Source organism: Botrytis byssoidea, assembly GCF_014898295.1.
Source record: "Botrytis byssoidea strain MUCL 94 chromosome Unknown BBYS_026, whole genome shotgun sequence".
In the NCBI taxonomy this organism is placed as follows: Eukaryota; Fungi; Ascomycota; class Leotiomycetes; order Helotiales; family Sclerotiniaceae; genus Botrytis; species Botrytis byssoidea.
Window position 1 is genome coordinate 10,763 of NW_024065867.1, and position 13,908 is coordinate 24,670.

General features: G+C 42.2%; 5 protein-coding genes across 5 annotated transcripts; 1 reads left to right on the forward strand and 4 right to left on the reverse strand.

The window, feature by feature from the left end:
• Positions 1-810: 810 nt before the first annotated feature.
• On the reverse strand, positions 811-1,963 carry EAE97_010127 (uncharacterized protein; the record flags this gene model as incomplete). Its single annotated transcript, XM_038880642.1, has 2 exons — positions 811-1,763; positions 1,831-1,963. The coding sequence occupies 2 exons, from the start codon at positions 1,961-1,963 to the stop codon at positions 811-813; spliced, it is 1,086 nt and encodes a 361-aa protein (XP_038728352.1).
• Positions 1,964-2,517: 554 nt separating this feature from the next.
• EAE97_010128 (uncharacterized protein) lies at positions 2,518-3,283 on the forward strand (the record flags this gene model as incomplete). The annotated part of the gene is made up of 2 exons (XM_038880643.1): positions 2,518-2,625; positions 2,693-3,283. 2 exons carry the CDS (start codon positions 2,518-2,520, stop codon positions 3,281-3,283), a joined length of 699 nt encoding a protein of 232 aa, XP_038728353.1.
• A 2,009-nt stretch (positions 3,284-5,292) lies between these two features.
• EAE97_010129 (uncharacterized protein) lies at positions 5,293-6,204 on the reverse strand (the record flags this gene model as incomplete). The annotated part of the gene is made up of 3 exons (XM_038880644.1): positions 5,293-5,532; positions 5,655-5,761; positions 5,826-6,204. 3 exons carry the CDS (start codon positions 6,202-6,204, stop codon positions 5,293-5,295), a joined length of 726 nt encoding a protein of 241 aa, XP_038728354.1.
• Positions 6,205-8,571: 2,367 nt separating this feature from the next.
• On the reverse strand, positions 8,572-11,595 carry EAE97_010130 (uncharacterized protein; the record flags this gene model as incomplete). Its single annotated transcript, XM_038880645.1, has 9 exons — positions 8,572-8,596; positions 8,648-9,331; positions 9,387-10,066; positions 10,127-10,829; positions 10,904-11,010; positions 11,202-11,234; positions 11,289-11,306; positions 11,362-11,386; positions 11,444-11,595. The coding sequence occupies 9 exons, from the start codon at positions 11,593-11,595 to the stop codon at positions 8,572-8,574; spliced, it is 2,427 nt and encodes an 808-aa protein (XP_038728355.1).
• Positions 11,596-12,717: 1,122 nt separating this feature from the next.
• EAE97_010131 (uncharacterized protein) lies at positions 12,718-13,482 on the reverse strand (the record flags this gene model as incomplete). The annotated part of the gene is made up of 1 exon (XM_038880646.1): positions 12,718-13,482. One exon carries the CDS (start codon positions 13,480-13,482, stop codon positions 12,718-12,720), a length of 765 nt encoding a protein of 254 aa, XP_038728356.1.
• Between the last annotated feature and the right edge of the window lie 426 nt (positions 13,483-13,908).

The window sequence follows — 13,908 nt, forward strand, 5'->3', positions numbered from 1 at the left end:
TTTTTTTGAATAACCTTAATAATTAAAAGTATTTAAGTTTTTATAATAATTGATTTTATAATAATTAATTAATAAAATGTATATTGAATTGATACATAAAAAATTGAAATAAAAGTAATTCATTTAATGATATAATCCATTCGATGATAAACCACGTTATATTAAATATAAAATAATAATTTGAGATAAAAATGACTAGTCCACTGATATAGCCGATTTACTATTAAACGACGTTAATATTAATTTGATTAATAAGTATTAGTACTTAGTCCTATTATAATTGTATTATTCTTGATTATTATTATCTATAAGAAGTTAGTACTTAATATAGGGAAACGCTAGCGCAATGTTAGCTAATATAGTTTCCTCTTTAATTACATAATCGATGTCCCGACACATTTAGAATCGTTTAAAAGATCTTAGATAAATAAAACACCGATTTCACTTCTAGCTGTAATATCTACCTAAATGTCTATCTACTAGTAGATAGTAGATACTTTTTGATTCTCGCTTGGCTGAATGATTGGTTGCTTTTGCTTGGTTTCTGTTTGATCTTGAAGGGAGGGGGAAAGAGAGAGATATCTATTTCTAGACTAATACTATTTATTTCCCAAGGAGTTTAGATACCTACCTAAATATAATAAGTAACACCTTATTTCCTTTCGATTTCATTTCATTTCATCTCATCTAATCCACTACACTTGAAGTATTCATCTTATCTTATAAGACTACACAAACAAGAAAAACTTATAGATGATACCCAGCCTAGGTAATTACCTAGAATTCTCTCTCAAATTTATCTATTCGCTTCTACTCTCCTCTCCACTGTCGATATTCCACAAATCCCCCTCCCGTACTAATACTCAATTCGTTTCCTCCGCGAATATCAAATGGAATCAAATTCTTCACCGATTCGGGCATATCTTCCCATCCCGTCCAATGCGTCCCATTTACATTTCCCAGTCTTTTCGTTTCATCCGATGGAGATATGATATCATTTTCGCTAGCGGTTTCACTCCCCCCGCACTTCTCGCCGCGGTCAAGTCGTCCTAGTCCTGCGGCAAATTCGTCGACCCATGTTTGTGCCACCGCGGCTCCGTTCTCTAACATGGTTTTGTATGATGAGCGCCAGTTTTCTTGCCGATTGGCAGATACTCGTTTTGCTATATCGGGTATTTGTTCATCGATGCCGACGATTTTTTTGCCGTCGAGGCCGCAGGCTGTGATGCGATCCCACCAGCCTCGTTCCATGATCATGTTGAGTCCTACGCCGTAGCTACTCACGTTTCTCCGTAGGTGGACACCGAGACTTGCGATCTTTTTGCCTTCGTTCAACCAGACTCCGGGATTCTCTGTGCGTCCGAGGATCTCCAGGCCCATTTTGTGGAGGAGTCGGATGGTGGATTCTTCGAGGAGGTTTACGTAGCATTTTGCGCCGAGGTTGCGGGATGCGAGTAAGTCGATGATGGGATAGATGACTAGTTGGCCGGGACCGTGGAATGTGATGAGACCGCCGCGAGGGGTTTGCACCACGTCGGCTATTTGTTCTTTCTTGCAAGAGGTGCTGAATGGTTTGCGGATGGTGGGGAGATGGGTGGTTGAGAGTGGAGAAAATGGTTCGCGAAGAGATTTGAGGAGGGGTTCTGAGAGGGGGGTTTGGAGCTCGCGCCGCCCGGTGGTGTAGACGGGCGTGGGTTGGAATGTGAGGACTGTAGGGATTGGCGCAGGTGGTTTGAGGTCGGGATCTTGCTGAGCGGAGAATTCTGCGCGCAGGATTAGTATTATGGTAGGAGAGGAGAAAGAGGGAATTTGATGCCGAAATAGGCATACCCTTTTTATATTCAAGCAATCTGGATACCAGCGTGGATTGAATGGTTTGAGCAATGTGGAAGGGAGTAATGCCGCTGAGATGAATGTGACGGATGAAATTGCTCTGGACTGAGGGAGGAGGTAAAGGAATCATGATTTGGTAATCATGAGGAAAGAAGGGAGATCAATATGAAAATCAGAGTAGAATTAGAGAGAATGAATGCGACAAAGTATTCTGCAACGAGGACTTACAATGCAAAAGAAAAGAGCATGTAAATTTTGACAAGAATGAAAGAAATGTTGTAGAGGAGATTAGATAAGAGCTTTTCAAAATTGGCTGCAAATAAGCCCAAATCTTATCCTTTCTACTTTATACTTACATTGTTCAAGGTACACATATTTATGGCAGCAATAGAGGATACTTCCTCTATCTGTTTCATGAAACTGGGAATATGTGAATGAAGTTGTAGAAATCCATTGCTGTAGACATTTTGCGATCAGTTCGAGATGAAGGTTAGAGCTTATCGAGTATTATGTAATCAGACATCATCATTAAGATCTGATCAGGTAATGCCCCGCCATGCCCGATCTCCTCTTTCATTTTAAGCTTCTCTCTCATCGGTACTCGTCGGCTTCGACTTTTCATGAATATAGACATCACAATTAAATTTAAATTATATCTCAAAGATACATTGGCACAACGATATCATGGCGGAAGCTCCTTTGAATTATGAAGCCTCAGCTGGCACCACCAATCTCCAAGTCTCGAGAACCTTACCATCGGAAGTAGTTCAATGTTTAGAAAATGCTAGATTTGTCCGTCGTCGCCTTTCTCAATTACATCTTCTTCACGAGCAACACTAATAATATATATAATCCATAGCTTCATCTCGCAACATGCACATCTCTCCGTCCTCACGTTTCTCTCATGAATTATACCTATCTGCCCAGCACCCCCTGGTCTCCCTATCCCACCATCATAATGACGACGAATCCCTCCTCGAAGAAAACCCACAATCTTCTCGAAAACCCACACGTCTCGTTGTTAGTCCACGATTGGGTCTCGCATAGGCCGCCTACAGGAAACAGAGCTACGAGTCCGCCGCGGAACGCGGGGGGGAGAAGCAGTTTGGCGGAAATGTTGATAGGGTTGAACACGAGTGCGATTAGTAGTATTAGCGCGACGATTAATGGGGAAGCGAGGATAGTTGAAAGGGGAGGAGAGGAGGAAAAATGGTTGAGGGAGAAACATTTGGAGAATTGTGTTTTTCTTGGGGAGGAGGGAGTTAGGGCTGGAGAGGGAGATGGCGGAAGAGTGTTTGTGGAGGGGGAGGAGGTTAGGGTTGTTAGTGTGAAGGTTGGGGATGGAAGGGTTAGTGACTGGAAGGGTGCAGTTAGGGATTGGGTCCTGGAGGGTGATGCGGAAGGAGGAGATAGTACTGAGGGTGAAACTTTATTAAATGGTGTTCATTGAGGTGGCGATTAGGAAGGGAGTTCAGAAAGTCGATTGATCTATATTGGAAGTATATGACTTCTCATGGAGATGCTCAAAGTAAGGCAAGCAGTGCAAGGGCGAGTTGTCTTTCAAGTCACTGAATGATCCATGAACTCCAGCTCAATTCAGGTTTCTATAAATTGCTTGCGTTAATTTCAAAAACGGTATTTAACCAAAGGACAATGAAAATTCAAAGTTATATCAACAACTTATTATCAGGCTTGAGAAAAATGCTGTTGGGCTGATGAGAGATTGACAAGAGCACCTCGGTAACTACTAGGTAGATATACCGCTTAGTTGCTATCAAATGGAGACTTGGTGTCACATATTTTTCTTGATCTTTTATTTCCTCTAAGATATGGCTAAACAGTTTCAATCATTTCTACGCCATGCCAATTTGCGATGAAACTTAAAGTTTCTTGAGTCTCTGACTTTTTATTCAGCTCTGTCACGTCTCTTGCTCGGGGGTGGACTTAATGATTTTTTCTTGTTGAACTCTTGTAGTCACTTATTTGAATGCTTTGATTAAAGTGTTACTGACACTGTGAATATACCAGCATAAAAATGGAGATCTGTTAGTGAGTGATGAGCCAAGAGCTCCAATATTGTAGAACGCGCTGCCACAAGTTCCTCCTCTCCTATGACTTTCCATGCAAGTCTTGATTTTAATGTCAATACCATGGAAATTTGTTTGCTTTATCGACTACTGCATTTTATACACTTTTGTACCTAGGTATTCTGTAAAGATGTTTCAGGACTAGAAAATTGTTGGTGAGTGAGGTGCTAAGCAGGTTGATTTTTAGCGTTATTCTCTGCATCGAGTATGAAATATACAAAGCTTGAATGATGTGTCTTACTAGAGGAGTCGTTCTGGGGCCTGGCTGTCTAGTAATCATCAAATTTCTGCTTGCAATAGTCTGTAAGTTGAGACACGAGAATAAAGAATGAAAACTGACATCTTGTCTTGCGGTGTTATATTGAGATAGAAAATGGTGCAGTTTCTCAAGTCTCAGCCCCGCAGGAGTATGTTGAAGCAATTTTATCATGATCTCTTGTCGATAGATTGGCATCATGTCTTTTTCGTCTACCTACCTAGCTCTGCTGTTGATGTGTAATCATTTACTTGAGGTTGAGCTTGAATAGAATGGAACTGAGGCCATTCATCTTGAGCTAGAATTAAAATCAACTATTCGAAATATTGCTCTGCTAGGTAGGTAGATCATGAAAAATTTGATACTGCGAATTATAGTGAATAAGAACCTCTAAGCTATCTGGTAATTAACCCTCATCTTGCAAATTATCTTTTAATTTCCTTCAGTATCATCCATTCACTAGCCATCAAATCGACAAGCGAGGAAATTTCTATCATTAAAAAGCATCCCCCTTTCGTCTCTGTCCCTTCATCCTCTTCCATCACGCGACTCACAATACCAGGATCCAGTCCTTGTGCTTCTTTCTCCTGATCACTGACTCTGATTATCTCCACCGAAATTGTTCTCTTTAAGTTTGATAAAAATGGTAAAATCATTCTTTTCTTCCAAGTTGTATGTTTTAAGGCTTGGCTAACTTCTTAAAAGGGTATCTAAGGTAAGAGAAAACGCATAAAGAAGTTTCCCACTACGAATTTTGTCTTAGTGTACGGGTGCATGATTGCGGAAGTATTACCACCATAGTATAGCTTTTTACACACACGCACACACGCACAAATACCAAATTCAGAAAATTCAAAGATGGAAGAAAGATTTCATAACTAGCATGTTGAATGCCACTCCCCCTAATTCAATCTCATCATCATAAAAAAAAAGGAAGATACAAAGAAGAGAAAATATATAAATAAAAAAGAGAAGCAAAAACCGCGCCATCATCCAAGTAGAGGTACTTGATCGATTTTTTCCATCATACCCCACCCAGCCTCCTCTCTCCACCGTTCATTTTCTCCCATCCCATCTGTTCCACATGATCTCCACTCACTATTTCCCTTTTTCCGCTTAAGCGATCTTCCCCAAAACAAACGACAAAGCCAACGACTGATACTTCGTCACATATGTCAAATGGGCCAAAGTATCCAATCCCGAGCAACAAAATGGATCTCCAGAATCGCAGTATGATTTCACGATACTCGAATAGGATGTGAGCGATTGATCGCTCGAGCGGGGAAAGAGTCCGTTTTGGAAACAGGTTCCGACGTGGAAGGATTGTTGATTGACCATGTAGCGAGGATCACCCATCTATTTGAGGAGATTGTTAGATATCATGTGATATGGATGTAATTGTAGGAGAAGAATATCGGCCAGAAAAGAGAAATAGAAGAGAGAAGGAATAAAGAAATAGAGAGGAAGGAAATACATACCATAACAGCTGCCTTAACATGCGAACCATACGCAGAGTCAATCGCCGGAGTTTTTGTTCCCAGTGTTCCGCCGCCTCCACCTCCAAGCGTATCACTGATACATTCCGCTGTCCATTTATCACAAATCAGCATTCCAGAAATAATACAAAACATAAATCAGAAGTAACTCACCACCCTGAGAATATCCCAAAAGAACAATTTTCTGCGACGGACACGCATCAACCGCCGCGACAATATCCGCTTTCATTGCCGCAACACCACTTGCAACACTGGGTGCGTAAGGAGCCAGCAGCGCCGGATAAGACACAGAAGTCCGCGTGACCGATTTGCTAGTAGCGAGTTGGATGGCTGAAGCGAGGGAACCGATGATACCTTCGCCGGGCAACTCGGTGGATGCGCGCGCGGTGATGATGCGGATGTCGGTGCAGGCTGCGGTTGTGTTGATGACGGAGGTTTCGGGTACGGGGATGGGGAGAGGGAGAGGGTTTGCGTGGATGAGGGAATTGGAGAAGATAGAGAGGAGGGAGAGTAGTGCGAGTGGTGAATGCATTTTGAGTAATGTGTTCTGGGCGAGTAGCTGGATTAAGCGGGGTGTGTTTTCGTTTAGGAGAAAAGTAACAGTGAGGATGAGGGATACAGAGTCAGAAAAGAAGAGATGAGATGAGATGAGATGAAACTGATGAAAAAAAGATCAGAGGATATTCTAAGCTCATATATATTTACACTTCCTTGGTATGTTTCGCCAGCCTCATCCCATTAACTTGACTCACATTACATCAATTATTCTTACCCCCAACACTGTGCTAACACCTAGACGAGGGAGACAAACAAACTCATCACTTGCTGGCTTGAAATTCCCGAGGTATTCGTCTAGAATATATGAAGGGGTAAAAAGCGGGTCTTCCCGCTGAATATTCCTTTTGCGAAGAGACGCTCTCCCGTTGTACCAAGTGGGTACCAAATACTCCACCACATTACTTTGTTTCCTACTAAAAATTTGTTTATATGACTTCTAGCAGAAGCAGATACACAAAATTGATATGTCACTGTCCTGATGTCGTCCCGAGGTGTTCTTGGAGTCTACAATGCCGGGAGTTAGTGCTCCATTTCTACACCTCGTAGATGCAAACCGATGTGAGCCAAGAATGCGGGGTATCTTCATCCAATCTCTAATTTCCAATATCATTCCAATGGAATGCAACAACTGTACACACCCCTCTCTCCGATCATCATCTGAACTGTCTATTAAGGGTTTGTTGACATTGCATTGATGAACTTGAAAATACCTCGGCGCTTTGTTGTTCTTCAGGAGATACATCATAAATTTGAGAGAAGTACTCTGAAGAACACCAAGAAGGAGAATGAGTTTCGCAAAAAAAAAAACCCAAAATCAAGACGTTTTTTTCACATTAGTCAATGTCATTATGACAAGGTTTCCCCACAATTTTCCAATATGACTGCCGCCACGCCATGACACTTGCATGTAGATCATGATCCACGGGTAAGGTTCAAAGATGAATTGGGATCATAGATTGCAGTTTCTCAAAATAACATTACTCCTTTCATCTCATATAAATGGGGTTTTGTCTGGTCTAAGCTATGATCTATCGTTGAGTTTCCAAAAATTTCTTGATCGGAAAGCAAGTGAAGTAAATTGTTTCTTGAAACAGGATCCCTGAGCCAATCGCATCTTTAACGAGAGTGTCCATGGTAGAATTAAAAGAAGCATATACGATGATGACTTTTTGCAATTACCTGAGCACAGTATGAAACATCCAACCACTCTGCAATATCATGCCGAGGTGTTTTTGCCATGTAAGGGACTTCAAATAAACATTAACGCAGAACATCAGATGGAACAAAACAGGTTGAGTGATCATGTAAGTGATTGGTGCATAGTAAATGCAGCATCTCGCATGCGGCTTTCCCCACAATACGGGATCCGAAAGACTAGACTGGAATGATAGGGCTGGACGCGGATTGTCAATAGATATAATACTTAGAAAATCAATTTGTTTGAACGAAAGCCCAATCGACCGAGGTATGTTATAAATTCTACTAAGCTGTATGATCCAGATCATGGGTTCTCAAGACTTTTCCGCAGTCATGATTTTGTTTCCCACTCATGAAGGTTGAGATTTGATCATTCGTAATTCTAGATGCTCGGCATGCAACTCATTACAATTCTGCCGTCTCTCTCTTAGGGACTAGACATCAAAGAACAGTTACTTGAATTTGCCTCATCATGTGTGCAGCTTTCCCCGATCCATACACAAAACTTAACACCTTTGACCATTGTTCTTCAGCCGCTGTCAGACGTCGCGAATTTTCCAATGAGATTGTATATATTCCAAACGGCAGAATACAAATCCAGATCCGAAACCCTCTGCGAATATCAAGCCAGGAGAAGCCAAATGTGATTTAATGATGGGTCGAGATGATAGATACATGACGCAAATCTGGGGAAAGCCAGAAGAAGCTCTTTTGCTCCCTGTCATGCCACCGAGTAGAATGGTAGGTGCTAGATACTGGAGGATGGGGGCTGAAGACGCTCCAATAAGGACAAATGTCTAGTAGAACAAGATATAAAACGTGTTTAGCCAGCCAATCGCAACTTTCTAACCGTTTCGGTTAGTCCTGTTTAGCTCGATCTGGCATTTGAGTGCGCAATTGGCCGCTAACCGAATAAATTCTCTCAACCTTTTGATACATAACGACCTCTCATTTGATATTTGAGGTCGACTGTTCGGGATCGATTCCCGATCATCTGTGCCATTCAAGTCGTCCATGTCTAGAATTCTGGATGTACCAGAAGCCCAGATTCATAGGATCATGCTACAGGCGACAAAAAATAGTTTCACTGGATTACATATCTTGAAGTATAAAAATGAATGAAGTAGTAAACTTGGAAAACACTTTATCGCATGCCAAAATAATCGAACCTGCTCACATATCAGTGATTGCTTTCTAGATACTAAACGGCAGAAACTTACCAGTCTGCAACATCTAGAGTCGAAGGAATCATTTGTTGGAAGTCCGGCTGTATCCAGTATGCCATCTGATCTGGAGACATGTAATTCATGCTGCCAGGAAAATTAGGGTTTTGATACTGAACCATTTCCTGGTTTGGATCTGGTATTGCGATATTAGGCCACAAATTATCTAAGGGGAAAGGTTCACCTTCATGTATTGATTGATTAGATTGATGTCCAGCTGGTGGCGCAGAAGGTATGCTCGTGGGCGAAACACCGTCGTTGTTACCAATTGATGTTCGACCCTCATTTGAAATACTTGTACCCTTTCCTGATACGAAATTTAGAGTTGCTTTTTGGTGTGCTAGCAAAGAATGCGTAAGTGGAAGACTGTCTTCCTTGGCCTTTCTAGCTGATTGTGATGATGATGATGGCTCTTCAATGAAACTAAACACAGGCACTGTATGTTCACCAATTTTCTTGAAACGTTTGGGACCCTCAAGGGTACAATTTGCAAATCCTGCTGCCTTCAAAATCGTCTCGAAAAGACCTCTAACCATCTTAGCGACTAGCCATACATCAGAGAGCTTGTCGAGAGCAGACATGCAAACTGAAATTCTTTTACGAGCATCTGAATTAGTTGATGGCAAAAAGATTTGTAATTCATAGACATGCATGATCAGGGCAGACAGTAAAGAGTATATTCTATAAGATCATCAGCAACCATAAAATATCTAGTGTGCGCGACGTTTGTCCTTACAAAAATGGAGGAGCATGCCTTAACTCGTTGCGTGCAATCATATTTTCAGCGACTGAAGTAATTGCGCTTGCAGATTGAAAAGCAGGGTGTTGTGAAATATCAAGCTTCTCGTGAAGTTCAAATGACGACTTCACAGATGGCAAGTAGGCACGATACAAGAGGCACCGTGTAGTGTGGTATATTGAATACAAATACGAGGACCAGAAGTTGTTGTTCGAAGAATTCCATCGAATCTGTCTGGGGCAATTCTGAAGCCATTCATTTAAAGCTTGATCGCACTGCTGTAGGATGAGAGAATTATTGCCATGCTTCTTGGATTGTAAAGAGTAATGTTGAAAGAGTATGTCATCCATGATCTCGCATATTTTCAAATAATGGAGAAAGAATTGCACTTGTAATTCATCCTCGGGTCCCGTGTGATCGTCGACAAAATCTTCTTCCCGGATCATTTCTAAATCGGAATCTTCCAAATTGATATGTGCTGGGCGTCCAAGGGCGGTTGCTACTGACCGATCTCTGATGTATAAAGTCCACCAGATTCTTTTCCAAAGCCTTTTATCTGTGGGACTGAGACGAGAGCCACTAGGATTTCGGTGCATTCCAAATCCTTGAGCGATAGTAGTCGCCAGCCCATTCCAATAGAAAACATTTTTTGTGACCACCCCTGGCTCTTCCCAGTACTGTTTGGAGATAGTTAGTGTTCTAATCAATGGCGCAAATACAAGGTACCAAGAACGTACCCATCCTAAAAGAATAAGTGCCTGAACTATAACGACCCGATCTTCCTCATAATCAGCATCGTAGAGCGCTTTTGCTCTTTTATAAAATATTGTTGCTGCTGGAATGGGTGAACCATTTGCATCCAACAGCATGGATGTAGTGCAAACTCTGGATCCAGCTAATAAGACTGCTTGCATTAATAGTAAGGGAGGCTGATTATCAAGGTCGTGCCAACGTTGCATGAACCACGATTTATTAATGATTGGGATGACCGGAGCTACCCATTTGAAATATGCATCAATCAATTCCTCACACAGATCTCGAGGAGGAAGTTGTAGTGCACCTCGCTTTGCAAGGATATTCATCTCTTCCGGGTTCATTTTCGTAGCCATGCGTTGATTTGCAGCGTCTTCCGGTAGAGGATAGTGCACAGCATCCGTTGTGCCACAATAGTCCTTCATAAGCATTGCCAATGATGATTTTTCCTGTAAGTATGCTACTTTTCCAGGATTTTCAATTGCCGATGAAGAAATTGATGGGCTTATCAATTTGACGTATTGTTCGGTACTATCAGGTTGCTGCTTGATATGGTGACCAGCTTGGAGAATCAGAGAGGCAAAATCATCGTGATTTGAAGCGACTGGCCGAGGAAGCTCATCATCATCATCATTCTTCTCCTCTTCTCCGTCGCCGTTCTCATCGACATGACTGCGCTGCTTGACTCTATATTCGTGTAAGAATACAAAAGCAAAAATTTGAGGGGTAAATTTCAGCAAGATCTTGGTCTGAGTACTGACAATGAACTGGCGGACTTTCTTCTTCCGGCGGACGTTCCTTCCCTGCTCACGTTCTTCTTTCGCGGAGGGATATTGCAGTCCAAGAAGAATGCTTCACAGTTTGTACACTACAAAGTTGTGGAGTTAGTGTTGCCTATTAGGAACCGAACCTGGGGAGGAATAATGAAAATTAGGTGTTTTGCTGTATAGGGAAGTAAAAAGAGTACATGGGACGAAACACAATAATTGCGGGTGGATCAGTGTATAATGTTGAAGTTGGCATCTAAAGCAAAGGAATTGGTGAATTGTGTATACTCACTGGGATTCCGTGAGATCCTGCGTCGCATCGCACCTAGTTCGCGTCAATGATATGCATGGAAGTATGATTCAAAGTTAAATTTCATACCCTTCTTGAATGGCACATCTGTCCAGGAATACCGTTAGTATCGACTGCCATCTAGAGTGATGATGGTACTTACCCCGCATGCTCTACCTGCCCGAGGTCTTCATCTCTATTTAGCAAAGTATAAATAGGAGAAAACTCTATTTACGGAGCCCTACCTGCGAAAAGTTCGACGACATGGTAACGAAGTGGACTTTGTTGACATGTCTTCTGTCTTATTATTTGAAACACCATGATTTCCCAAGTATTCCTCTTCAGAACGATGTTGTTGGTGTTCAGGAGCAAACTGGAGACCAGTCGAGAGATTCATCGTTGAAGAGCTCGTTCTCGAAGGAAAAAGTTTGAGAGATTCTCATGGTATGAAGTCATGATTATGATGAATGAGAATATTATTTGGGGCTCTCCTCAAAATATGGGGATTTCCGATATTAATGATTTCTAATGCTCATATTTAGGTAGGTGGTGGGTTTTTAGTGTGGGGTGTGGGAATAAGAAGAGCTAAGTTCGATATTTGTAACTTCATGCATGTCCCTGAAATTCTTGGAGTGCAGTATAGTGCGGCACAGATACATACCCCTTACTCCCTCCAAAGTTCAAAAACCTGTACGATATACGGATGACAGTATGGGATATCGCGTGGCACCAAGGCTCCATTATTGGCGGTCATGGAGATCGTTTTGACTGCACTATGGATAAGAATTCATCGGATTGTTCTATTATCTTGACTACTTCTTATAAGGTTCAGTGCGTTGAGTTTCCAGTGCGAGTAACTTTAGCCCCGTAATATATATACTGCTCGCACTTGTTGGATAGTAGTAACAATGGAAACTCTAGCTATAAACTGCTGAAGCTCCCTATGCAGTTGGGCTATTCCATAAGCTATTCAAGCAGTCCAATCTTATGCTCCAGATATTTACAAGTCTAGTGCAGTCATTCGGACTATATTGCAACACAGATTAGGTAGCTCACGGGTCTGTAATCTAATGCAAATCGCCTATACTAAATAATCTTGACCACCAAATAGCTCTCGTCGGCAATTTTTTCCTTCTTTGCTATCAGTTTCTCAACATTTCGTGCTGTACATTCACCTTGATCTGCATCGTGGCTCGTGTAGACGCGAATTCAGCCCTTAGTTCAATGTTGTAACCGCAATACTTCCTCGCATCTTACATGCAACCCGAACAGCCCAAATTAGGTGTCAAGTTGACCTGTCCTGTTTGTTATTCGGGGATTAATAGCAATGGTCATCAATTTCACTTCTAGGTGGCAAGACTCTAGAACAAGGTCTCATCATGAAGCCTGAACGGGTAATTTGCATTAATTGATAATTACAGGTTATCTTGATAACCTGTAGGGTATTGAAACTCCTCCAGAGAAAAAGAAGCTAGGGGTAGCGAGGAACTGAAAGCGTGGGCCAAAGACGCAGAGCAAACTAATAAATTTGCAAAGATTTTCCATTCCCACCGACCGAAATATTACTCTGCCTGCCTCCGATCGAACTTCTACGATTTGCCGACTCAGAACGCACTTTGCGCTGTAGGTTCATCGCTCCTCCGTTTCCAGTGCCATCTGCGTCAGATTGATATGTGTAATTGGTCGGTCTGTTCATCTCCGCGGTGTCTCTCGCAACACTATAATGATCAAAGACTTGCTTAATCAGACCATCCACCTCTGATTCACTGATTGTCTCTCCCCATCCAATTGCCAGCCTGGCATCGCATTCCTCGATAAAGTCTTGGACTTTGCGCATCTCAAACTCGTCTTTGCGTAATCGATCGGGCAATCCTTGACTCTTCAGGAGTCCTAGGACTCCAGCTAAACATGTGTTGGCAACTCCCAAAATAGGAACTGCCTGCGGATATGTTTGGGATAGCTGGCCAAATGAAGCGAGGACACCACCGATAAAGAGCTGCGAGAGTATAGAGATATAGTATACGCCTTCCATAAAATGATATTGCAAGGAGAAGTTGCGTTGTTGAATAAGAACGGACTTGTAAATACCGTAGGCATTTCCACGTAGACTTTCGAAGTCAGAGGGCGGAGAATTGGCAGGTGAGGTTATAGGAACATTGATACCGACTGCGAGACGAAATTTCTGGAGGGCAGGTGGAAAGAACGATGCCGTGGATGAGGTGGATGCATGGCGGTGATGTGAAGGAGCGAGCTCAGATAAGAGCGGGGTATTTTCTGCGGACATGTTTAAAGTTGATTGAAAAAAGGACTTACTGCGTAGTCTGATGTGTTAAAGGAGAAGTACGGATACAGAGGCGCGAGAGAGGCTATATATGCATATTGAATGTTCCATCATGTCCCATCATGTCCTCTTGTTGATAGACAGAAAAACAAAGTTCACGCGACTAAATCATGATCGAGTCTGATTCAGTAATTACGACCAAGGGAGGTCGCTCCCACCAGTATCGTGATAAATGATCATTGCCTTCGTTCGTGATCAGACGAAGCTTCCCCCTGATGACCCAGTCTATTGTTTAAAAGAAGGGAACATGAGAAACTCAAGGTCGATGTGAAGCATTTTCATGGTTGAGGTCTTGTCGTGAATAATTGTCGCCTGAACACGCCCGTATTATAGTGTCGGTAAATCCCGACCGAGATCACGGGCAACCTC